This window comes from Pipra filicauda, unplaced genomic scaffold, assembly GCF_003945595.2.
Source record: "Pipra filicauda isolate LSUMZ 115617 unplaced genomic scaffold, ASM394559v2 scaffold53_size3534045_pilon, whole genome shotgun sequence".
Taxonomy (NCBI): Eukaryota; Metazoa; Chordata; class Aves; order Passeriformes; family Pipridae; genus Pipra; species Pipra filicauda.
Window position 1 is genome coordinate 2325451 of NW_024104687.1, and position 25738 is coordinate 2351188.

At 42.7% G+C, this 25738-nt stretch overlaps 1 protein-coding gene across 1 annotated transcript in view; it reads left to right on the forward strand.

Annotated features, from left to right (window-relative positions):
- The window catches only part of TACC2 (transforming acidic coiled-coil containing protein 2), a 129499-nt gene extending 115124 nt beyond the window's left edge, over positions 1–14375 (forward strand). The window contains exons 17-24 of the mRNA XM_039387184.1: positions 1051–1194; positions 2048–2124; positions 5908–5951; positions 8769–8777; positions 11167–11327; positions 11671–11777; positions 12869–12989; positions 13809–14375. Of these exons, the coding sequence (XP_039243118.1) occupies positions 1051–1194; positions 2048–2124; positions 5908–5951; positions 8769–8777; positions 11167–11327; positions 11671–11777; positions 12869–12989; positions 13809–13874 (729 nt within the window). The 3' untranslated portion in view covers positions 13875–14375. The remainder of the gene's footprint in view (positions 1–1050; positions 1195–2047; positions 2125–5907; positions 5952–8768; positions 8778–11166; positions 11328–11670; positions 11778–12868; positions 12990–13808) is intronic.
- Positions 14376–25738: the final 11363 nt, after the last annotated feature.

Consider the following 25738-nt stretch of genomic DNA (forward strand, 5'->3'; position numbering starts at 1 on the left):
CATTTCCATCAGTGGATGGAAAAGGGCATTGATCAACCTAACTTTCCTCCCCACCCATGGTCCAGTTGGGCCATAGTCCAGCCCTCTCTGTGGCTACGTGTGGACTTGGGGCTGGGCTTGGCAGTGCCCAGAGAAGCTGTGGCTGCCCCATCCCTGGAAGTGTCCAAGGCCAGGTTGGAGGGGACTTGGAACAACCTGGGCTGGTGGAAGGTGTCCCTGCCCATGGCAGGGGGTGGAATGAGATGAGCTTTAAGGTCTCTTCCAACCCCAAACCATTCTGGGATTCTGTGAACTCTCTTTTATAACCTCCTTGGATTTAATGTGCTGTCTTGAGTTGTTTGTATCTAGAGTTGTTTGCGAGACATCTCCTGCATCTCAGTGTCACAGACCTGTTCTTTGCTCTCCTCATTTCACATGCTGCTCTCCTCCCCTGTTAACCTGGGCTGCTGACATGAGCAAAATTGACAGCTGCAAAAAAAGCCTCATATAACTTACTAATTGCATGCTAAACATTAGTGGGGCAACAACATCACTCGTATATTCACACTTTTTATGTGATATTGTTTATGATAGATGCACTGTATTGGCAGGTCAGACCCAGGAAAGTGAGCTGTCCTCTTGCTTCTGGTTTCTTGATTTATTTTTATGGAAGGAGAATTCTCCTTAACAAGCTCTCTGCCTCCAATTCTAATTTCCTCTGCTGATGTGCATTTCTTGTGAACGTTTTGATGAAATCCTGCACCAGAGAGTAGTAAATTTTCTAATATAATGCCTTAAAATATTGATGACAAAGTGCTGTTTTTATTTTCTCTCTGTAAGGGTAATACGACTCTCTTGGCACTTCCTATGGATCTTAAAATGTATATTTTACGATTGCTGAACTCGAGGTTCCTTGTCTGTGTTATTGCTGTCACAATTTAGAGGTGCACAGAACTCTAACCCCCAGCTCAGGACCCTGGTGCCTCGCACTACACCCAGAAAACATGTGAGCTAAACACTTATTTAATGGTTCATTTCTTTGTATTTAAAAAAAAAAACCCAAACACACAGAGAGAACCTGCTATCCCAGCAGATGTTTCCATCTCTAAAAGTGCACTCTACTCCCGGATCGGCGCCTCGGATGCGGAAAGCACCACGGCTCTTCTCTACCCCCAGCAGGACTTAGACTCAGCGCTACGACTCGCCAGAGCAGAGGTAATTTTCTCCAGGATTTGTAGAAGCAAATACCTGCCCCTCGTGGTTCCCTCCTGTCCCTTTTTCTCCTGAATGATTTGTTTTATGAGCGCTTGTTCTGCTCCTGAAACCGTCCTCAGCCGTGCTAAAGCAAAGGCTGCCACGCTGCAAGTTTTACTTGTCTCACATAAGTAAAGAGCAGATGTTATATGAAAATAAACCTTTATTTCTTTTAACCTCAGGTGTACTCTCTGCCTCTTGGCACCGCTGTATAATTACAGAAAAATAGTAAGATGCTAGAAGTAGGAATAAAATTATGTGTTTTATTATTAGTCTGGCTAATGATAACAATTAGAAGCGGGTGCAGTCCAGTGTTAGAGTATTCCAAACTTGATGGTGAATTGTGTGAATGAAAAGTACACAAAGGAACACAGTCCTTGGGGTATAAAATGTCATGGACAGCCCTAAAGATGCACAAAGAAGACAAACTGAGGGACCAAACCAATGTACAGAGGCATTTCAGGTTTGGCACCAGGTTAAATCAGACACAGTGCAGGGTCATACAGTATTCCTTGGAAAATGTCCTTGTTATAGTGAGGAATAAAAAAATGAAACAAGAACATTGCAACTGCTTTTCTAAGTTAATGTCTCAAAGCTGGAGTATGATTTCACATCCAAACCTTTTAATTGCACCTTGTAGTCTGAAAAACACCACTAGGGTTGCTTATATTTGAACCCATTATCCACTTGAAGACTCTACCCCTGTTAACTAGGATTTGATATTAAAACAAATATTGGACAGTTTGATTTCCTCTTTAATGAATCATGTGGTTTTAATGATGTGGGGTTTTTTCCTTTGTTTTCTCTGTTTCAGATTGTGGCCAAGGAAAGAGAAGTATCTGAGTGGAAAGAGAAATATGAAGAAAGCAGAAGGGAAGTGATGGAAATGAGGTGGGTTATTAACTTTTCCCCGGCTAATAAAATGAGACAGAAAGTCTCATTTCAGCCTGTGGTTAGTACACAGAGTACCATGGTCCTGCTGCTGTTTTGGGTGTCTGAATTTGTTTCATTATTTTTACCTGCAGGCTTTGAATTGATCCTAAACTGATATTTTGTCTTTACTCTGTATGGTGGGCAACCCTGTCCAGGGTAATAATTGAAAACTGACAGAAGGACCCTGAGCTTTTCAGTTTGTTATGGTTGTATCTGTTCTGTTCTGCTTCTCCTTGCAAACCTGCCTCTGTTACGTTACATATCTGTATCCTGGAACATGTTTTGACCTTTCTTCCCAACCTGGGTCCTACCACTTGCAAAGATGACACCAAAATCCCTGTAGTGGATCAGATGAGTGGTGCTGCTCCAAGAATCACTGATGTAGCTCATTTAGCCAGTTGAAAGGTTCAGCCTTTCTTTTTTTCACAGTTGGTAAGACCATAAGAAGGACCAATGAGCTTGGCCTGCTCATTGATCTGAATCTGAGAAAGTCATCAGTTGCAAAAGAGAATGTATGAAAATAATACTTCATGGAGTCTTTAAAGCCTATTCTTTTCTACCTTCAAAAACCAGAAAAAAGTATCCCCCCTCATAACTCATAAATAAAAGGGAACTGTCAGATTATTTTAGCATCCTTCTTTTAAGTAATAATTTCTACAGTCTCTTCCAAGACTGAATTTTCTTCAAAATCCCTTCTGTTCTAGCACCAGCTTCTTCCCAAAATGAAACCTCTCGGTGATTTAAAACTTAAGCCAACATGCTGTGTCTAGTGCTGACCTACATAAGCACTTGCTGCTTGTATCCAGGAAAACTGTACTTAGGGAGTGAGAGAAGAAGGGAACTGCAGTGCAGAGCTCAGCAAACGTTAGCACGAGTGCCAGGAGTCACACATGGCAGATTGGAATTGTGGCAGCACGGGGCTCTGAGCCAAAGCATCTTAAGAGAAGCATCTGCAAAAGGCAAGGGCAGCCCCTTTATTTCTTTTTTACCATCTCCCAGTGCCCAGCTGAGTTCTCTCACCTCTCTTGCTCTCTGTTGGGAAGGGAGACAAAACCCTGGCATAGCCCTCAAATGCTTAATGAGGAGAAGGAGAAAGGAGCGGCTGCAAGCAGTCAGACCAAGGGAGCAAAGCAAGGAATGAACAAAATTAGGAATTGTAAAGAATGTCTCAGCATGCAGCACACACTCAAGTGTGTGTTTGGTCTGCTCTCTGGAAGCTGCTGGGCTGCACGTGTCTGCTGGGCACTGCCAGAGCCTGCTTATTCATGGAAGGAGAGGAAGCAGGGGGGTGACACAGAGCAGCTGGCATTCCATAGGTCTTGTCCCCTCATCTTCCTTACAGTAATTTGCTTGTGTGTCTGCACCCTCGATAAAATCTGATTTGAAAAAAAAAAAGCCATTGTCTAAGCCAAAATTCTCACAGGCACATGCCTGGAACACATGGATGGAAAAAAAAAAATCTGACTGATATTGTCACAAAGTGATGAATACACATATGTGTACAGAGGAAGATTGCTCTTGGAGGATTAAATGTTGAAACAGCCCATGTGTGGTGAATTAGAGATGCAGCAATGACATGTGACATAATGATAAGGAAGGAGTGAAGGGATTATCTTGAGTTGCAAGCACAAAACCATCACTTTTCACAGAAGGAGAAGCAATGCTCTTCTACCCAAGTACAGGCTACTCTAGCTGGAATATCCTGAATTCCTCTAAGTTTCCAGGAAAACATCAGTCTGGAGAAAATTCCACTCCAGAGAACAGAAGCCAAAATGAGTTTAAATATGCAAGAACTATCAAAGAGCGAAACCGGGGTGGGCTGTACTGTAATCCAAGAGCACAACCAGAGGCAGGCAAGAAATATTTATGGTGCCTCAGTAGGGGAAGTCAAGCAGATGACCCCTGAGGTCCTGGATTTTGGTGGGTTTATGACTTATGAAATTTCAGGAAGTCAATAAATGACTGACTGATTGAATGTCTAAAAGAGCAAAAGTTAGGCCTGTGCAGCATGTCAGGCTGGGGTTAAATGTGCTCTCCCAGAGAGTAATGATGTGGCAGCATCCTTTCATTCTCCAGCCACAATGACCATTTTTCAGGCTGTTTGACTGAAGGAGACCTTTGACGTGAATCTGGAACAAATTCTTCACTTGACTACCTTGCATGTTATTAAAATCAGTGTGCCATTGCAGCATCCACTTCTGTTGAACAGCTGCCACTTGATTCATGAGGCTGGATAGTGCAGGGAACTGCAGTGGTGCCTGCTTGCACTAGTCTAAGCTGGTAAGAGCAAGAAATAGGTAATGTGATTTAATTTGACTGCCAACCTCTGTGGTGCTGCTCAGGCTGGGAAGTGCTCCTTACCCTGAGTCCTTGGCTTCATTTTCTAGGATGATAAAACTTCCTAAAGGTGCCTGGTGTTACAAGGATATGACAAGGCTTTAAAATCCTTATTGCTTACAGCAAGCTTTTGAGGTAATCTTCCCTGGAGATGAAACCAAACCCTTCCTTTTAGGGGGAAATTCTTGCTGCTGTCTTTGCTCTCAAAAGTGTCATTTATGGTTCAGAGGAAAAATCCCAGTGCACAGGGGTAGAGCCCCTGCTCTGCTGAGTGCTCTGCAGGACCAGGGCAAGGGAGATGCTGCTGCCCTTTGGGGCAGGTGGCCTTCCCAGGGGTTCTGAGCTCTGCCTGTGGTTCAGATTTGGGGCAGGAGGTACTGGGGTTACTGCTTTGACTTTTTGGGAGCTCTGCAAGTTTTTCCTTTTCCTTACTGACTTCTGTCTCAGGATTTTCCCACATCCTTTCTGTAACCTCACCAACTGCAGCAGACCTCTAAAACAAAGCAAGTGAAAGCGAGCTAAGACTTCAAAAGAGATTTATTCAAACACCAGTTTCGAATATCCACTTCAGATGAAGTGTGTGGTAATTTTTGTTTTCTGTAGACAGTCCTACGTGGCTCATGAATCAAAGCACAGATCAAGCTAGTCTCATTTCATTAGCTTTATTTGGCTCTGGGAAGGGATGGATCATCTTTCTAAATCACATTTAATCTGCTTATTTTGGCTAACCTCTTTTCAAGAAGGAAATTCAAAGCCTACTGTGAATATATGAAGTAAAATGGTCTTAAAAGTAACATTTTGCCACCTCTGCTTCAAAAACAGATTTGGGAAATGGGACGTGATTGATTTTATGCTACGTTTGAATATTTTGGTCTTATTCTTTTAAGTGCAAATGGATCATTTAGTCATGAGAAGATTCATTTAGAAGATGAGATATTTTGAGTGAGGGCCAACTCTACCCCTGTTAAGTTTACTTGCTACCCATTAAAAGTTTACTTAATGTTCATATTAAAATAAACACAAATATGGAGAAGAGGGGAGAAAGTAATGGAAAAATCAGGCCCTTTGTAATTCTAGAATTAGGCCAGTGTGACCACATTTATGTTTAAGTTATGATTGGTGATGTACTTTGGACATGACTCAAAAAACAGAATTTGTTTCAAAGCAATCCCTTTTTCCTTCCCCCACCTTTATTGATTTCCATGGAGAATTAAAAATCAGGTGCAGTGTTAAAACTGTCAGTCTTATTTGTTACTCGGGCAATAAAGAACATATAAAAGCATGGTAGGGTTCTGTATCTCTTAAAACACCACAGTTCAGTTACTGATAATGCTGTTTTCTAAGTAAACACGACAATTATGTTGTTTGCTAAAAGCTTTTCTTTTGTTTTTTCCCCTCTCACAGGAAAATAGTCTCGGAATATGAGAAGACAATTGCTCAGATGATAGGTAGGTGTTTCTGCTCTGAAAGGTACTCTCTGGTTGAAGTCTGTGGACTTCATTTTGATGCTGGCCACATCTGCTGATGCTGCTGGGAATGTGAATGCATCTGAGGACACCAGTGTAAGGAAAATCAGGGCTTCAGTTGGCAGCCAGCAGGTCCTGGGGCAGTTCAGGTAACACAGGAGGTCAAGGCTTTCCTTTCTGCGTCAGAGCAAACTGTCCCACAGGCAACATGTTCAAATGCTTTGCCCCAAATTCAGGGGGATCTCTCCAGGAGAGACTTCCAATGACCTAAAAACCCCTTAGGCATCCGCTCCCAGCTGTTTAATGGCAGATAACCAAATTTAGCTCTTTACAACAACAGGGATTATCTGTGCTAAGTGCATCGATCAGACCAAAACCAAGATTAACTCCAATCCCAGCTGGGAGTTTATGAGTGGCCAATCCACCTCCCCAGTTACTTACTGACAGAGGAGTCTCCTTTAAGGTCTAGATTATGACATGTTTTGCCTCTCAGTAATTAAAAACCACCTTTGCTAACGGCATGTCCCACAAATGCTACGTGCAGTAGCATTTCAAAACCAAGGGTTGCAGGGCTCGTGCACTTCCTCAGCGTGGGAGGTCTGGCCCCTGGGATGTGATTTTAAAGCCTCCTCATAAGATTCCTAAAGCTCTTTTTATTAGTCTGGCTACAGAAAGCACCAGTGGCTTGTGCTGCCCTGTGCTGCTTCAGCTCGAGCTGTTACCCAGAAAGGGGAATGGCTCAGTGGGATTGTGGGATCTCCAAGGCCAAAGTTGCTGGGAAGAGCACCAATGACTGGTGATTTTTGCTGCCTTCCTGCATTTCTCAGCCATTGGGAGACACCCCAGCCTCCTTTCAAATGAAGGGAAAATTTTGCCTTTAACTAAGTAACTAAATTTTGCAATAACGGCAACTATAATAAAGTAATTAATAAAATATCTAATAATGAATAATATATACTAATGATATGCCTGGCTTCATTCTCTATGGTGTTATGCCTCCCTTGCCTTCTGTATGTACAAGTGAGCCAACTTACCTGCCTTCTGACATAGTGTCTGTCATTGTCATCGTGCAAGTGTTAAAATAGGAGTGACCAGAGTATGAAAAGAACTTATTTAATTTTGCTTTACACTAAATATACTCTTGCATATACCCTGAACCTGGCCAGTCATATGGACACACACAGGACCTGTCCTTTTTTCCCCAGCATATGCATACAGTTAGCAACAGAAGTTTCTTTTTGACAACAAAGTCAAATTCTATTTCTGAAAAACAGATTTTTAAAAAAAAAAAAAAAATCAACTTTTGAGACCACAGCACAAGAAGTTGATACAGAATAGGGGTCCTGAGGCAAAGGCACAGCCTTGGTGTCCGTGGCACATTCCACCACTGCCACTTCCTCTTGTTGCAAAGAAATGAAGGATAATTAAAGCACAGGGCCATTGACCACTGAGTAAACAGAAAGACCTTTGAACTTCACAATCAGAGTGTCAAAGAGTGTTTCAGATGCTCTATGGCAAGATTTTAAGAGCTGTGGCTGTAAGTAATTTCATTTGCTGTCCATTTGCAAAGGAACTGAGCCAACAGCAGTGACACAGAAAACGTGTTAATTAGAGCAGTATGCAAATTCTGCAACATGGTAGTGTGTTAAATGCGAGGCTTCTCCCTGCATTTAATGTAAATTTTAGATCTAATTGTCCCACTTTCTCATACCATTTCTCGTAAACTGCTGTCTGTTCTGATACAGGAATTTGCTCATGCAAATGCCACATGTGGAGGAAAATATGTCTGTGTGCTATTTGCATGTACTTCACTGGCCTGTTATCACAGTAATGCCTTAGTGCTAAAGCAAAGTATGCCTTGTTACAAAAGAAATGCCTGTGCTGTTTCTACTCATGATTTAACCCTTCTGAGCTATTTATGCAGCTCTGTTAGTAGGGCACTAGTGAGCCAATTTCACCAGTCCCTCTGGTGAATATTCAGTGGGGTCGGTAGGTCCTGCTGAGCTTTTTGTAGGTCGGCATGTGTGTATAATGAACATTGAGAATATTCTGTATTAACAATATATGATTGTCTACAGTTGCCTATAAAGGCACTGAAAACATGCATTGCAAGCAGTAACTGCCTTTGATTCCAAGGGCTGTGGAAGGTTTGTCATACACAGATAGGACCCAATATTACCCAGCTTAGCTTATGTGATTATGTGACACTGCACAGCCAGAGCTTGCAAGCTGTCAGTGTAGAGATCACTCTTAGTGTCTCTTTGCATATTTTTTACTGGTGCTTTAACTTTTTTTCCTTTTTCCTTACACTTGCCTCAACCCCTAACACGTTTTAGTTTATACTGAGGAGGGGGGGAGAAAAAAAGACCGTCCCTTCCTGGCCAACCTGCTGCTTGTGCTGCTGCTTTGCTGCCTGGTGCCCAAGTTTTGCAGCTCACAGCTGTGTGGCTGTGTGGAGCAGAGCCTGTGTAACCCCAATATTCACTGCACCCCATCCTCCACACACCTTGATCACAGCTACCCAGAGTTCCCCTCCAAAATCCCCATCCCAATTCTTTCCATTGATGGATTTGTAAGTTGGGTTGGGTTGTTTGTTTTTTTTTTCCTGTTAAAAATGTATCCTTATACTTTACATTTAAAGGCATTATTAAATTCTCCTTGTGAAAAACAAACAGATGTTATGCTTTGTGCATTACAGGTTGTTGCATTACTTATTTTCTGCTTTCCTAACAATTCCCGATTTTCTATTTTGCTTCCGTTTTCGTTGCTTCTTGCTATTTGCTTGCAAAAACAAAACAGGCAAGCCTGGTAAGTAAAGCTTTTCACCAACTTTCACACCAGCATTTTGCATTTTTAGTTACTTTTGCTTTTGTTCTGTGTTTGCTGCATTCCCATTAAGTCATGTGAGTAATAGTGAGCTGAGCCTGAAAGCGGATCTGCTGTGGAGGTGCTCTGATTCTGTCAGTTTGGGTAGTGTTAGTCCTGAGCATACTGCTGTTATTGTTGGTGAGCCATGGACAGTGCGTGGTGTAGACATGGAAGTAGTTTGATTAAAGTATCTTAATCACATAACCTCATAAATGCCCTGAGAAATAAATATCTGTAACTGCTTAGCTGAGATCTGACTGGCAGACTATTAGTGGCATTGAAACTAAATCGTGGTTATAGAAAATAAAAGGTCCCTTCCAACCCAAACCATTGCATGATTTGACGAAAATATCACATAAAACTCCAGTCCCCCTCCAGCCAAGGACCAGTTTTTCTTTTCTGTAGTATTTCACTATTTTGGTTTGGGAGCATCAGTTGGACGGGGCTTGGATCAACCTGGGCTAGTGGACGGTGTCCCTGCCCATGGCAGGGGGTTGGAACAAGATATGCTTTAATGTCCCTTCCAACCCAAACCAACCTGTGATTCTGTATAATTTGCCCCTGTTTCCCATGTGTAAGTTGAAGTGGGGCTTGGGATGAGTGTTTGAGGAGCTGATCCAGCTGAGGAGAGAGGAGGGGGCACCATAATGCTCTGGGAGGAAGAGGAGGAGCTCAGTAGTTGTGAAGAAGCACAACGTGAATTACCAACTTTCTGCCTGCCCTAAAATCTAGTAAGAAGGAAGTTTCTAAAGTACCTCAGGCAGGAAAAGTAAGGTTGTGAAATTAAATACATTAAAGTACATTAGGTGGTCATGCAAAGGGACCCCTTCTCCTGCCTGGAGTTGTGATGACAAAACTTTTGCCAGAGAACAGGATCCTGCCAGTAAGTGTTTTGGAATTAAGCTTCACAGTGTGTAATCTCCAGCGTGAATAAAACTAATCTAGTGCTGGAACACAAGGTGACAGCTTCTCAGATTTAGAAAGATAAACACAGGAGAACAAATTGTTTACTGTTTTGATTGAGAATACGTTCATTTTGACATTACAGATGAACGCAGGGTGTCTTTAGGAAGGGAAAATAGAAAATGTTTATTCTTAATGAGATGTTAAATATATCAAACTGATCTGGCATTACAGGGCTCTGGGTTTCTCTGTTCTGCCATATCAAAGGTGTTTGTTCACCAGTAAAATAAAGGTGTTACAAGCAGGTCCTGAGAGTTTCTCTGTTTCCTTTGATCTTCTGCATCACAGAGCAAAATTGAATATGCAAAAGGAAGAGATTAGTCTCAGATTGGGAATTGACAGTATCAACTCTGACATTTGGAGCTGACCAGCCCTATAAAGGTTTAATTAAAAAAAAAAAAAAAAGACACTTTCGTTTAGTTCTTCATATTACAAAAAAGGCCTAAATTAAAAGTTGTACATTCTGAAATGCTTCTTATGTGGGAGAACTTCTTACCTTATTTTAGTTTCTGTTATAGACGAAGGAAAAGGATTAATATGAAATTGCTCTGTTTTGCAGGTTGGTTTTCATTTCAGTATCATTCAAAGTAGCCCTTAAAACACAGACACAGGAATCATATTTTAGGATATGAAGGAAACAATGCAGCATTTTCTAAGACAATGCCAGACCTGTTCTTCCAGTGTTATATGGATATTCCAACTTATTATGGGGTCAATTCCCTTGAAAAGTTCTTTTCTATATGGATTTGGATTCCTGTTGTGTTCTGCCCACCATCCCTGGCTCAAATTTAAGTATACATGGGAGGATCTTGGCAGATGTTTTCTGCAGACCAGAACTTAGGAAGGCTGTCTAGTGTTAGATTTCCTTTCTGCCACATGCTACAGTAATCCTAAAAATGAGAGTTGGCAAAACACTGTTTTTCCAAGGGAAGAACTGGAGTTAATTCCACTAAATAAAGTACCTTGTTTTTATAAAAGAGATGCCAGGAGACAACAAGCATATGTCAGCAATGGCAAATAACTGTCCTTTCCTGTAGTTAGTAGATATTCAGACAAGTAGGGGAAATCCAACACCTGCCTTTTCGTGGGAACAGCCAAGTTTAGAGTAAGTAAATCAGCAGTACAGAGATACATTCACATTTTCCCCCAACATCAAAATATTGAAGTATCACTGTTTTTAGCAACTGTTATCCAAAACAGGATTGAGTCTTTATATAAAAATGGCTTTTATGCATCGTGCAAACTTACTGATACACAACATAGAGCCCAGCATAGTAGAAACTGTAGATGACAGTGAAATCAGTGTTCTTACTACTGTTACCCTTCTGAAAATCTTTTTTCCCTCCCCTTCTCTCCTTTCTAACAGAGGATGAACAGAGGGAGAAATCTGTGTCCCACCACACCGTTCAGCAGCTGATAGTGGAGAAGGAACAAGCTTTGGCAGATCTGAACTCAGTGGAGAAATCTCTGGCAGATCTTTTCAGGAGATATGAAAAAATGAAAGAAGTATTGGAGGGGTTTCGGAAGGTGAGTCTTGTTAACATCTGTAAAGGGCAAAGCTGAGCAGGCTCTCGTGTACCAGTGCTGCTGAACAGAAGGCACATCTTGTGTTTCCAGCCAATTCACATGCACTGCATCAGGTCTAAAGGTCTAAAGTGCATGACATAACATAGTCCTCAAGTGAAGGGTTACAGGCAGTTATCAAATGCAAACAGGACTGTAAAGCTTTTTGCATTGTGTGATATTGCTTCAGATGGCCTCTGTGGGGGGGTGTCAGCCCTTAAAATAGCTGTTTGTGACTCCTGCCAATAGGTGCCTGTCCTACATTTTGACCACTTGGATTAAATTTAATGTCATCTTCTCTTTTAAGAATGAAGAAGTGTTAAAGAAGTGCGCACAGGAATATTTATCACGAGTAAAGAAGGAAGAGCAGAGGTATCAAGCTCTCAAAATTCACGCTGAGGAAAAACTGGACAGGTAATTGATTCATAGAATCACAGAAAGGGACCTTAGAGACCATCGTGTCTCAACCCCCTGCCATGGGCAGGGAGACCTTCCACTAGATCAGATTGCTCCAAATCCCATCCAGCCTGGCCTTGGACACTTTCAGGGATGGGGCATGGATTGTACATATCTTTTTCCAGGAGTTGAACCTCACATCCCAGACCTGCTCCTGCAATATGCAAAGTGCAGGCTGCCCCGTGATGGTGGAATGAAATTCCATAATGAGAATTTCTCTAACATGCTGGTGTTTCTTCCAGCTCCTGACCGTGCAAAACACCTTAGATTTCTATTTTTATCAAATGTCTTCATGTTTCTGTAACAAATTTTCCACGGAAGATCAAGAAAGAAGCCATTAGCCAGATTTATGGAGGTGCAGAGAGGGCTGCAGCTCAGATGTTTGCACCTGCAGCCTGTATTCCTGCCCTCAGAGATTTGCCTCTGCCCCTGTGCTGTCTTATTATCCCTGTATCAATCAGCAGAACAGAACCTGTCAGTGCTGCTCAGCTCTTTCAGTGCAGAAGCAGTCTGGTGCTCTCTCCCTGCTGACACTGGTTAGCTAAGCAGGATCAGCCCAATTGTGCTGAGGATGATGAGCAGTAGTTACACAAAAGATCATACCAGGTGTGCACAGATAAGCCAATGTCAAGGAGTGAACATCAGACTGTGGCTTAAGAGAGGCAACTCTGGTTGATTTTTAAAGCTTTTTTTCCTATATTTCCGTGTAATGACCAATTAAGCATTTCTAGGAATTACATTCGAAACTCCCAGTACAGTCCCCTGAACTGGAGATCAGATTTACAAACTGCCATAAAACACCTCTGCCTAAGTGATATTTGTGACCCCAGCACAAATATCTGAAGGGAGCAATACAGACATTAGGAAAAGACTTTTCAGCCTTTGCTGAGCAAGAGGGGGGAGGTCGAGAGAAGTCTCTAGAGACAAGTCTCAGAATACTGCCAAAGATGTGCCCTCTCCACCCATCTGTTAAGGTGCAGTCCATCCCTTGACACCCACTGCCCTTTCCTGTAGAGAACCTGACATGACCAAAACCTCTGTTTTTGCAGAGCCAATGCTGAAATTGCACAAGTGAGAGGCAAAGCTCAGCAGGAGCAAGCAGCGTATCAAGCCAGCCTTCGCAAAGAGCAGCTGAAAGTGGACGCCTTGGAGAGAACACTGGAACAAAAGGTAAACAGCAATTCACCTCCTCCTGGAGGACAGACCAGACCACAGGTCTGCCCTGCTCCTCAGCTCCAGCTGGCCCAGCAGTATCCTGGCTTCAGGGAGGGCAGCACTGCCCAAATTTTGGGACAAAATCCTCCCCATGCCCCAGGCACTCGAGGCAGGTGGTTTGACCTGAGTCCCCCGAGTGCTCGGGGCTGGCTCAGCCTCGGCCACAGCTCAGGGTGCACCTCTGCAGTCCAGGCCCTTGGTTTGCTTTGCTTCTCGGGTTTAAGACCTTGCTTCAGTTCTTCTTTCAGGTTTCGTTTCCCTTTTTAGTTTTAGCTGTGATTCCAATGCTAATTCCAAAGTGTCTGTAGGAAATGTCTATTTATATCTCGTGTTCCCTAGCTCAGCCAAGGGAGCTTGCTTTGGCATAGTACAGCTTGTCCTTGCTCAGAGCCCTGCAAAACAGGGTGAAAATAATGAAAAAAACCAGAAAAGTGCAGCCTAGAAACAAATTTACACTATGTATCATTATGGTGCGCTGGGAATGACTGTTTTAAAGCTGTCTGCTTTGGTGCTAAATTGGATTTATTGAAGTCAGAGGAGCTGTATCTGGAAAAAAAAGTAAGCATTTGTTTGAATTCACATAGCTGTACCATGAATACAAACATGTAGCTGTACTATATATGCATTTATATCTATATGTATAGAAATTCTGTTCTCAGGAGTGGAGGAAGCCTAATTTTCCCACACTTCTCCCAACGGTTAGATAATGCTAAAAAAAACCTCCCATCTTAGTGCAGCAATATTTTTAATAATACTTACTGTTTTATTTTCCAGAATAAAGAGATAGAAGAATTAACAAAGATTTGTGATGAACTGATTGCCAAAATGGGGAAAAGCTAACTTTTAACCAAATTTCTGGACTTCGATCCTGAGTGCAATATGACCATTGGCACACTGATGTCCATACATTTATGTGGACAGGTTATATTTTCACTTTTTCGTATGCACTACTGTATTTTCTTTCTAAATAAAGTTGATTTAATTGTATGCAGTACTAAGATGACTATCAGAATTTCTTGCTATTGTTTGCATTTTCATAGTATAATCCATAGCAAGTTGATCTCAAAGTTCCTGTATCAGGGAGATTGTCAAGTTCTCTAAGAAATTACAAATTGCTGATCCTAGCCTTCCCTTTGTACATGAGTTCCCATGTTGGATGTCTTTTGGATTTAATATAAACATGTATTACTTGCATGGGGACTCTTGCCTTAAGGAATGTAAACTTTATCTGCATTTGCCGATTTGTAAAATAAAATTAAAAATATTAAAAAAAAAAAAAAGAAAATGCATGTCACAAATGAAATTCTCTATTGTAAATAAATTTTTTCGTTGGAAGTTGAAGATAAGTATGGCTCTGTTTTGTGTCCTTCACTTGCCTTATTTCATGCTCAGCACCAGATACAGCAGCTCTTACGAATTAATTCCTTCACAGAAAGCACTTCATGGGTCGCTGCTTGGAACACTTTGTGGGTCACAAGAATATACTACTTATGTGCACATATCTAGGTCTATATCTCTCTAAATATGTATATATATATATATATGTTGGATTGGAACCACTCAAGTCTCAAGCATAGTCTTAATCCTCCAAAATATTTAATGCTCTGACCCTGATCCAGCAAATCCCATGGGCAAACGTAATGAGGCTGCTGAAGGACTTGGAGGCTGTGGCATACGGTGATGGGATGGTTTTTAAGCATGTTCCAGCACTGAAAAGTGAACACATTTTCGTCTTCCTGCTCCTGGAAGAATTTGCCTGCAGGGTTTGTGGAGATGAGGTACGTGTGATTAGAAGTGCAACCAGAATAAGCTCGATAAGTAGCATTCTCGCACACCTCTTTATCCTGTAAGTTATCCTCTGCAGAGGATTAGCTATGTAAGAGAAGCATTAAAGCTGTAATAGCAAACAAACTGCTTTCTTTGGCTAATGGTGCATCTCTTGGATCTCCATGATGTGGACAGTCTTCAGCCTGGTTCTTGTCAGCTCCCTTTTTGTCCTCAAAAGTAAGTCAACCTCCTTTTCTTTTTTCTTTTGTTTTGTTTTCATTTCCTACCTCAGGCGTGGCTGAGCCTCTTTGCTGTTCTGGGCTCCTCTCCTGGGTTGGGTTGGTTTCAGGTTATCTTGTGTGTGTGGTTAGCACAGAATTCCACCTCTGTAAAGATAAATACGTGTGCTGACAAATTCAAATGCACGTGTCCCCATGAACAGCAACATGCTCTGCAAGGTTCAAGTAAGGTGTTTTAAATATTTGCAAATTCATGCCTACTTTTGACAGTACCATATAGTTTGAACTAAGAACAAGAAAGAGGTTTGGGTTACAGTTGTAATGTTTAAAGCAAAACTCAAGAGGTAATTTTGTGCAGAATTAATACTTAAGGAGAAAATGAAATCTGGATCATAGTAAGATTTTATATGTTTTTAATGTGTTTTTTCATGGTACTGTGAACCAAGGATCGTGATGGGGGGGGTGAAACATGATTCTCCACCTTGTTAAGGAGAGCTCCACTCTGAAAATGTTACAAGAAGGTGTGGATGAAGTTACAGAACATCAGATGTTCTTGGATTATTTTGAGCACAAATTGTAACAACTAAATAATACGACTGAATTTTTTAATCTTTAAAATCAGTATCTGTACCACTTCTAAAAAAGAAACACTGATGAGATATGCAGAGTCTTTGGATTTTCTAAAGCTTTCTACCGTTTTTTTGTACGTGCTTCAAACAGAATTAGAAAGACTGCGCAGCTGATATTTTTAAATACTTTTTGTAAACTCTTAACACTACTGCTCTAAGTGGTCTTTTTTTCTCTTAACACCAGCTGAAGCACTGCAGTGCTACACCTGTGTAGGTTCTAGTGATGAGGACTGTAACAGACAAGGAAGTCAGCAGTGTCCAGGGCATGCAGATGCCTGTGCAGTCATTAAAGGACAAGCAAGTAAGTAACCACAAATGGTTCAGCCTCACTAAATTTTTCATAGTAGAAATAAATAATCAGTGTTGGAAAGAGAAGACTGTAGAGTAAGTTAAGGAGAAAACCAAAAGGAAATGTTTCCTCTCAAAATAAACCCTATTGATAGATCTCAGTTTTATTGTATCAGCAGTCTGATACAAAATCCCACTGAGAGTGATTTGGCAGTGCCACGCTGAGCTGTACCCACTCTGTGTGAAAGCTGTAAAAAAGCATTTAAGTATTGCCCACTAAGTGACTTCCCTGGAAATTAGGAAAGTAATCTAAGGAGGCACTGCACTTGTGCCCATCCAGAGATATTAAGGCTGCATCAGTTGCATCTGAGATAAATGACAATTACTTAAGTGGGAGCTTGTCAGTGTTCTGCCATCTGATGCAGTTGTGTTCATTACTTGTAAGGGGCAGCCAAACCTGGTGTTGTTGCTCAGCATTTGGTGGTCAGGCTCGTGCTGAGGGGATGCAGGTGGGAGGGGTGACCATTTACAGGTGTGTTTGGGTTCAGTGTGGCTCTGTTCCAGGTGGAGTTATGAAGTCCTGCTCGTACAGATCCTTCTGTGAGAAGGCGAGGAGGGACGGATTCAGAGCGCCCGGAGTGAGCGTCTTCTGCTGCTACTCCAACAACTGCAATAAGAGCCTGGCTTCAAGAGTCACCATCTCCAATGGCTACCTCCTCCTCCTCATCTTTACATTGCTGTGGCACCCGTTGTTGAAGCTGACATGAGGGGGATTAAAAAGAAAAAAGAGTATCCTGAAGCAACAAGTCTGCCTTCTTAGCAAGGGATGATAATATTTCTTAATCATTTATTAGACACACACCAGGTACCACGTATCTCAGTAGGCAAAAAGCATCAGGCAGACGTGACAGATGTTTAGATAAAAATTGTTTCATCTGCTCAGTTTGTCTTGACCTGTATGTAAGAAATGCTGCTCTGTTCTTTTTTAATCCTAAGGGGTTGATTGTGCAAATACGTAACATTGCCCTACAATTTAGATAAGGAGAAATCTTTGCTGCAAGTAGCTCTGTAGTGAGGTAAAGGACCAATATCTTCCAGATGCTGTTTACTGTAGGCAGACACTCAAAAGCAAGCTAAAATTTTCAAGCACAAAGTGACTGAAAATTCTAGTAAGCAAGTTAGTCTTTCAGAGAACACTGGCACACTGGACAAAGCCAGAAAACTTGAAGTAAAGACAATTTAGTATTAATACAAACTGGTAAGAGAAGGTCATTAAGAGAACAACTCATAGAGGTACGTTATATTATGTATTATATATTATATTCCTGGAAGTGTTCAAGGCCAGGCTGGACAGGGCTTGGAGCACCCTGGGATAGTGGAAGGTGTCCCTGCCCGTGGCAGAGGAGTTGGAAGGCGATGATCTTTAAGGTCCCTTCAAACTCAAACCATTTTGTGATTCTGTGGTGGAAGAAACCCCACCTTCCAGTCTTCTCTTTTCTGATCCTTTGAGAATCTTACTACGGCATTGGAAAAAGAAGAAAAGAGAAGAGCTTGGGAGTTGTTTTGAACTGGTAAGCTCCCTCCAAAGATCAGCTCAATCTATCTCCTCTGCTGGTTTTGAGAATAAGTGCTTAATCCCTGTCTTGAAGGCTTAAGTAATAATGCTGTTGATCCAAATTCTTGCCATGTCCACTGTGTAGATAATTCTTCGCTGCCCTGAAAGTCATTCTTTGACAGTAAGAGTATATGTTCCCCCCTCCAATGACGTGACTGAGTTGATCTGAGGTGGTTTATGTATCCTTTTCATTTTGTAAAGTGAATGAAATTACTTGGAGATCTTTAGAGGTGTAACGAACGAAATTAATATTTTTAATAATCCCATTCATTGCAGTCTTGCCAAGTAAATGATCCAGAATGGGCCACATAGTAGAGGGCATTGTGCATCACTGGTTAGTAGACAGATGTGGTCCTTTGGTTATGCTGAAACTAGGAAAGGTGGGAAGTGACATAAGGTGTGGCGTGATAGCCCTAAGCAGTGTCTTGGGTCTGTGATGTTGGAGAGCAGGGTGGTACCTCCTTTGATTCAAAACTCAGAGCAACAGGCAACCAGAGGAGTGATATTTGTAGATTTTAATATCCAGCTGTGATGATCTGGTCTAATGTCTGGCACACAACATGCATAGAACCAGCTTAAAGTCCAGCTGGTGTAGCTGAAGTAGAGGTGGTCTTGGCAGTTCTAGTTTTAGTTGCCTATTTGGACAAATGTTTGGTCATCAATTTAAGGAACTCACAAAACACATGACAAGGTAGTTTTCCCACTAGCTTTGTGTCATGACTTTTTTCAGTATAATTCTTTGGAAAATCAGTTTCCAGCAGCGTGTCATAGAATTCTGCACATTCACCAAAGTTTTATTAAGTTTGCAAACTCTAGGGAGCTTCTTCAAGTGAAATCAGTGAAACCTCCATGTAGAGCATAATCCTCACCTGCCTCGTAGCTGTTGCCTGCCACATGGACCAAACTGTCTCTTTGTTTTATTGTCCTCTTTTCTCTGTGTGGATCTTTTCATCGTCTCGTGTAGATAGCGGTGTCAGCCTGGCACTACTCTCCTGGGGTTTGTTCAAATGGGCTCAGACAAGGCAGTTCTGGTCTATTCTTAGTCTCTAGGCACGAGTCTGATAAAGCTATGAATATAAAGATGGTAACAATGCAGCAGATCTTGGCTGAGAATGTTAATTTGGACTTCAGTGTCTCATCTGTTAAAAATCACTTAAATTGGTGTAAGTATTTTTCATTTCATTCTCAGCTTGAAGCAGTCCCTTCAATCTGTTCTGCTATGGCAAATAGGTATTGATTGTATCTTTATTTTCTGATTGTTCTGTAATGATAAATCTGTATTGAATGTAATCTCTGTATATGCTCAGTGCATTTCCTTAATGAGAAAATAAATCACATGCAATGGCTGACGTTGTCTCTTGACATGCAGAACTGCTTCTTTTAATTGGGATTTCCAGTGGCATCTGGCGGCCCGTTTTCCTGCAGGAATTCTGTTGGTTTGTTTTTCTTTTTAATGTGGGGTGTATTCCTTAAATCAGTTAGATGAAACAGCGAGTGTTGGTAGTGCTCTTGCTGCTGTATTTCCATGGTAAAATAAGAAGGTAAATCTCTATCCTCTTGACAAACACCATCTGTCGTTCCTGACGGCAGCCAGGATTGGGATCTTCAGGCGGCCCCGCTGCCTCCGTTTGGTTCTGCCCCTCCAGCACGTCACGGGTTGTGGTTTGCTTTTTACAGGTCTGACATTCTTCCTGCCTCATTATCAACCTGAAGTGTGCCTGCATGTAGATACCTGGAGATGATAAACCACTTTTGTGGGTTGGTGATTTCGGAGGGTTTTCACAGCGGTTCTCGGCGTAAGCATTGACGGGAAGACAAGCTCAGAAAAAAAAAATTGGACAAAATAGGAGGAATATTTTTTTAAACTCCACTAAAAATACAGAAAATATCTTAAAGTTTCCATTGCCTTGACTGTGCAGAGCTATTTGCAGTCGTGTAAAACAGGAAGTATCTGCCTTCAGTTTGGTTGTTCTGAAGTGTAATCATTCCCGGTGCAGCGGCAGGGTCTTTCTGTCTTCCTCAATGTCAACAGGCACTTGGGACAAAAGGAGCAGAGGTTGATACTCAAATGCCTTCTGCTGTGACTAGAAATGACAGGGCTTCTTTTTCATCTGTTGTATGAGTTGGATCTCTGTCATGTCTCTGTTGGATAAGTGCTGGATTTGGTTGTAACTCTGCCCTCTCACCTCCAAGAAAGGATCTCCAAAGGAAGAGATTCATTATTTCTGGTTTATAAGTGAGAGAAACTCTCAGTTATAACTAGAGCACCAAAGCATAATTTCAAAGATTTCTTTCTGTCCTCTTGTTTTTGGCAGTACAAACAGCATTTCCTTATTTTCCTAGTCTTCTCAAAGGCTGCAAGAGACTCTGGGACCTCCCAGGAAGGCACATCTGAGCAAAGTGCCCTGAGCTCTCTCTAAGATCGTCCCTGCAAATGTACCATTTCATTTGGGTCAGTGTTCATCCACACCTGACTTTTCTGCAGTGAGAGCAAAGTAACAAGTTGTTCTTGGTAAGGAATAAGCAACTCTTGTGAGCTTTAAATCTAGATCAGAGAAGATCACCTCAATACCTGCTGTGGTTTTTAATGAAAGCTTAAAGTACATCTTGCTATCACAAACCACAGTTTCTTTTTCAACCTTTTTTGCTTACATGAAGTGTTAGTCATGTGTCTCTTGTGCCTTGTGCTGTTATGTCTTTGTGTGCAATGAAAGCCCAGCTGTGACAGATTTCATTGTGAGCATCACTCCAAAGGGTCTTGACCTTTCTGGACCCAGAGATGTTTAGGACATAGCCTGGAGCTGCTGGCTGTGCCTGGTACAATGCCCTTGGGAGGAGTTTTGTTATGAAATCAGAATTCCTGACTACAATTCATGGAGCTCAAGGTTATCACCCTGCATACACATACTCTCCCTCTTATCATCCACAGCCAGCAGTGCACAGGGTACTGGTAAAATTATGATGTGCTTAGAGGTAGCACATTTACTCACAACAGAGTGGGAAAAATTGATAACACTCTTAATCCCAGTGAGAGTGTGTATGAAGAGTGTTGCTAGAAATTCACTGTGTTGGTGGCATAGGTACAAGTAAACTTTCTTGGCATCTGAACAAAAAAAAAACCCACAAGTGAAAAGCCAATGTGGGACTGAGTTTGGAAGGAACCACAGAAGCAGCTCGTGGCAGCGTGGCTTTATGGAAAATAGGTCTCATCAAAAACATCTCATTTGAGGTTACGGATTTTTGCTGATAAAGGCAAATACGTGGATTTTGCAACACACTTCAGATGGAATTGCAGTCGTGATATACAGACTGAGAGTTCAAGAGTCAGGAGAGTGAAAGACTGCAAAAACAAGTTCTCAGTAGAAAATCATCCAAGTGGTGTCTTGGACACGGGCGAGATCACATCATCTCTCTGACAGTCTCGGGATGTTGCCATAAGAAGTGTCACAAAAAGAAGGGGCTGTCAAAGCAGTAACATGTCTGCATGGAGATATTCCTGCCTGTTGCCATAGGGACGGGTTTCCAAGGGAAACAGGTAATGCACTTTTCTGGAACAAAACTGGAGCATAGGAATGCCAGTGGGAGGATGGGGCTGAGCATTTTAACACAGAATCATAAAAGGGTTTGGGTTGGAAGGGACTGTAAAGCTCCTTGTTCCAACCCCCTGCCATGAGCAGGGACACCTTCCACTAGCCCAGGTTGCTCCAAGCCCCATCCAAGAACACTTCCAGGGATGAGGCAGCCACAACTTCTCTGGGCAGCCTTTGCCAGGGCCTCTCCACCCTCACAGGGGAGATTTTCTTCCCAATATCTAATTTACACCTGCCCTCTTTTTTAGCCACTCCACCCTCCTTTCTTCTGCACTTAGCACTGTAATCCATGGAGGAGCAGGCTATTGCTGAAATTCCTTACACCTTTGCTAGAAACCTGATTTAGCCCCACAGGCAATATTTCAAAAACTACCTTTTTAGCTGCTACCTCAAAGGACTTGTAAGTATGAGATAATGTTTGACAGGTGAAGGGGAAATTCTCACTTGAAGTCATTTCCCTTTTCTGAAGACTTCCTGCCTTTCAGCCTCACCAAAATATTTTCAAGTTTTTCCTTTAAACACTCAAGGGGGGAAAGGTGTTTGAACACCAGCAGAGACTCAGCCAAAAAAATAAGGCTGGTGTCCAAATGCAGTCACTGATTCCTACAGCCTTCATTGGAGACATCTGATGTCTTGTTTTATGCAATGCCAGTCACTCTCAATTTCTGATTTTCAGTGCAAAAAGTCTGTAAGTCTGCTTTGGAGCTCAGAGGGACTGACTGGTATCTCTTCAGCCGGGTCAGATTTTCCTTAAAGACAAATTTCTGATGCATAGGTTTGCTCCTTTACTCTCCCAATCTTCACAGAGCTTTTCCAACGTGTTCTTGAGATCCTGAGGATGTTCACCTCCTTTTAGCAATTTGTTTTTAACCCCTTTTACAATTTTGGAGGACTTTTGAATGATAAGAAAATCCCCACAAGTGCATATTTATTAATTTCAAGTTCTCATCCATATCTGTCACTGGAATGACATTTCTAATGGCAGGATAATCTTGGAATTGCCAGCTAGGATTACTAGTTTCAGCCTTTATCAAGAGGAAAAGTTTTGCTCTATTTTACTTTATGCTGAGCATATGAGGACTGAATGGACAAGGCCCATATGATCCAGCTCCAAAGGAAAGCTCCTGCCCCACTGGCACATGCCAGGGACCCAGGAGCCGAGTGCAACACAGGATCCATTTAAATCACAGTCAGCTGTGAGAGCTGAGCCTTTCTGGGGCTGCAGAGCTGTGAGTTAGGACACAATTTTAAATAAATCTACTGTCACAGAAGAGAAATTAGCACCTTTGCAGTATCAGATGCCCTCAGTGCTTTTTTGGGTCTCACTTCTGATTCACTGCATCTATGAGAGCTGCCACACCAGCTGTATGTAGGTGGGGGAGAGCAGCTAGAGACAAAACCTGTCTTCATTTTTTTCAGTCCTTCTAAGGGTTAAGCTTTACTTCTTGGAGCTGTCTTTCTGGACATCTCTTTTGCACTGTACCATTAACAGTGCTTGTGAGTATTTGGCAGCCTCCACCACTTGTTTCCACGTTCTCCCAGCCAACTATGACTTCTTGTATTGGATAAACACGTCTGGTTTTGTTAAATATTCTGTTTCAGCGATTATGACTCTGGAAACAGCAAATCAGTTACTGGGATGAAGCAAATCCGTGAGTGGGGCAGTGAACTGAGCCAGGAAAAAATGTTCATGGGGAAGTCATCCGAGCAGGGCTGTGCCCGTGGGGCATTGGCAGAGGTTTATCAGCATTCCTGTAATCATGGGTGTGAGGAGCTTTTGAGGAGGAGAGATCTACCAGGCTGCTTTGCTTTGGTGATGGTTGTGCAGCAGAAGAAAATGAGTGGTTCGTCCTTGGGTTGGTTTGGTTCACTCACCCCAAGGCTTGGAACAGGGAGGAGCTTCTCCTAAAGCATCTTCCCAACATCTTCCAACCCCCAGGATTTAGTATATTTTCTTTCTGAATCCCAGCATATGTGTGTGTGTTGCTCTTCAAATGAGGGTGGGTTTACAGAGTTTCATCAGTTGGTGCCAGTTTCAGGTGTGATATATTAGGAACTGTGCAAGCCAGTAAGTTTTTCAGAGCTGACCTCAATGAGACTCTTCTGAGGATGATGACAGGTAGGGGAAAAAAAATGAACCACTTTGATTTGACACCTCCTGTTAACATCAGAGAGAAGCAGTCCCTGGAAAACCTATCTTCTCAGGATCCCTTGTGGAAACTGAAAACAATGCTCATGATCAGCAGCGTAGTGATCTCATCTGACCTTTGCTTTAATATGGCTTATCCAAAGCTTTTTATGCTTATCCAAACTTTGGCTCCAGCCTGCACTGTGAACCCAGGCTATTCGGGGCAAATCCTGGTGACCTCTCTTTCAGCTTGCTCTCATCAGGAGGATGAAGAGGGGATTACTGCCCGTGGATGGGGTGTCCTGAGCCAGCAAGTGAAACACTCCTTCCCATGTTGGAGCTGATTTCCAAGTCGTGGTGTGCTCGGGGATCTGTCTGTGCCCAGTCTCAGAGACCAGTTCTCCAGGAGACAGATGGCCCGTGGGGTGCTTTGGTTTCGAGAAACACAGTCACACTCAGAGCTTAAAATAGTTCTCCTTTTTTTTTTTTTTTTCCTTTTCTTAAACACTTTTGCTCTAGACTTGCCCAGCAACCGCAGAAGCCTTTTCATTTATGCTGTTTTCATAACTAGGAAACTGAGGGCAGGGTGGCCACGAGCCCCAGCCAGGCAGAGGAGATGGGATTGGGGCCGATGGCTGAAGCTGGGACAACGTTTAGGGATGTTGGTGCCACTGGAAGCGTGCCCTGGTTGAAGCGAGGTGCCTGCAGACAGACACCGACCTTCAGGTGTCTCAGCCCTGTCTCAGCTCCAGGTCCCCTCCCAGAGCTGGCTGTCTGGATGTCAGCTTTGTCCCGCTTCCCTGCTGGTTGCTGCTGGGAGTTTGGATGCATTTTAAATCGGATTAGACGCTGCATGAAAAGTCTCAAGAGGCTGCAGCGCCAAATCAGGGGCTCATTTGAGGAGTTTTCGTTGAGCAGCAGTGCACTCGTTCTTTATTCTTCCTGCAGTAAAATCACCTTCACTCCTTTGCTGCATAATTTACAAGAGGGTGGTCCTTAGGGTGTCACCTCATCAAGGATCTCACCCTCAGTCAACAGAAAACCTGCCTTCAGCATCTTAGCTGGGGCACACCAGCATCTCCAGCAGTACAGCAAGGGCTGGACCTGGGGCTGGGACATACAGGATGAGCTCCTCAGGTGTAAATACCACCAGAGTGGCACGCTGCACAGGTTAAAAAAAAAAACAAAACAAAAACAAAAAACAACAAAAACCCACAGAAAAATTCCATTAAAACAATAGAAATTTACAATTAAAAAAAAGGGTACAAATATGTTTAGCTCTGGATAGTGTTTTTGCAGCAGTGACAGCCTAAAGGCAGAGGGGGGAGGAAGGTTTGGGGGGAGGTGGGAGTGTTTACTGAGGCCAGCTAAGAAAACGGGAAAAAAACATGCACACAAGTCCTTCTGCAGCCCTCCTTAATATTTAAGATTTTCTCCTCTTTTTTTTTCTCAATGGTTGTATAGCCAGAAACCCCATCCAAAGGAACTCTTTTTGTCCACACACGGGAGATCACAGAATCATAGAGTGGTTTGGACTGGAAGGGATCTTAAAGCCCATCTTGTTCCAACTCCCTGCCATGGGCAGGGACACCTTCCTCTATCCCAGGTTGCTCCAAGCCCCATCCAACCTGGCCTTGGACACTTCCAGGGATGGGGCAGCCACAGCTTCCCTGGGCAACCTGTGCCAGGGCCTCCCCACCCTCACAGGGGAGATTTTCTTCCTAATACCTAATCTAAAAGTGCTTCCTTTTAGTTTAAAGCCATCCCCCCTTGTTCTATTGCAACAGGCCCTGCTAAACATCCCTCTACTTTTGTTTTTTTAGTCCCCTTTAGGCACTGGAAGGGGCTCTGAAGTCTGCCTGGAGCCTTTTTTAATCCAGGCAGAACACTCCTGTTTCTCCCAGCCTGTCTCCAGAGCAGAGGTGCTCCAGCCCTCAGAACATCTTTGTGGCCTCCTCTGGACTTGCTCCAACAGTTCCATGTACTTCATGTGTTGGGGCTCCAGAGCTGGATGCAGCACAGGAGGTGGGGTCTCACCAGAGCAGAGCAGAGGGGCAGAATCCCCTCCCTTGACCTGGTCACACTGCTTTTGGTACAGAAACAGTGCTGGGAAGGAGGGGGTGACGCAGAAGCTGCAGCTCTCACAGACCACAGTCAGGGCTTCAAGACAAGACAAAATGTAAACAGCTTTCGGCCACGCTGGCTCTGGTGAATTGAGGGAGTTCTCAGGAAAAGCTGTTTGCTTTGTAGTGTTCTTTTACTGCAAAGTATAGTTCAAATACGCTTCCTGGAACTAGAATGGTGTCTCTCAGTGGAATCAAAATGGCACAGTTAGCTGGGAGGAACCACCTTGATCAGCAGAGGCTCACGGGAACGTGCTGTGTGACATCTTTCAGCTTTTTAATTGCTTTTAAGAACAGCAGTGTACACAAAGAAATGTGTTAACCT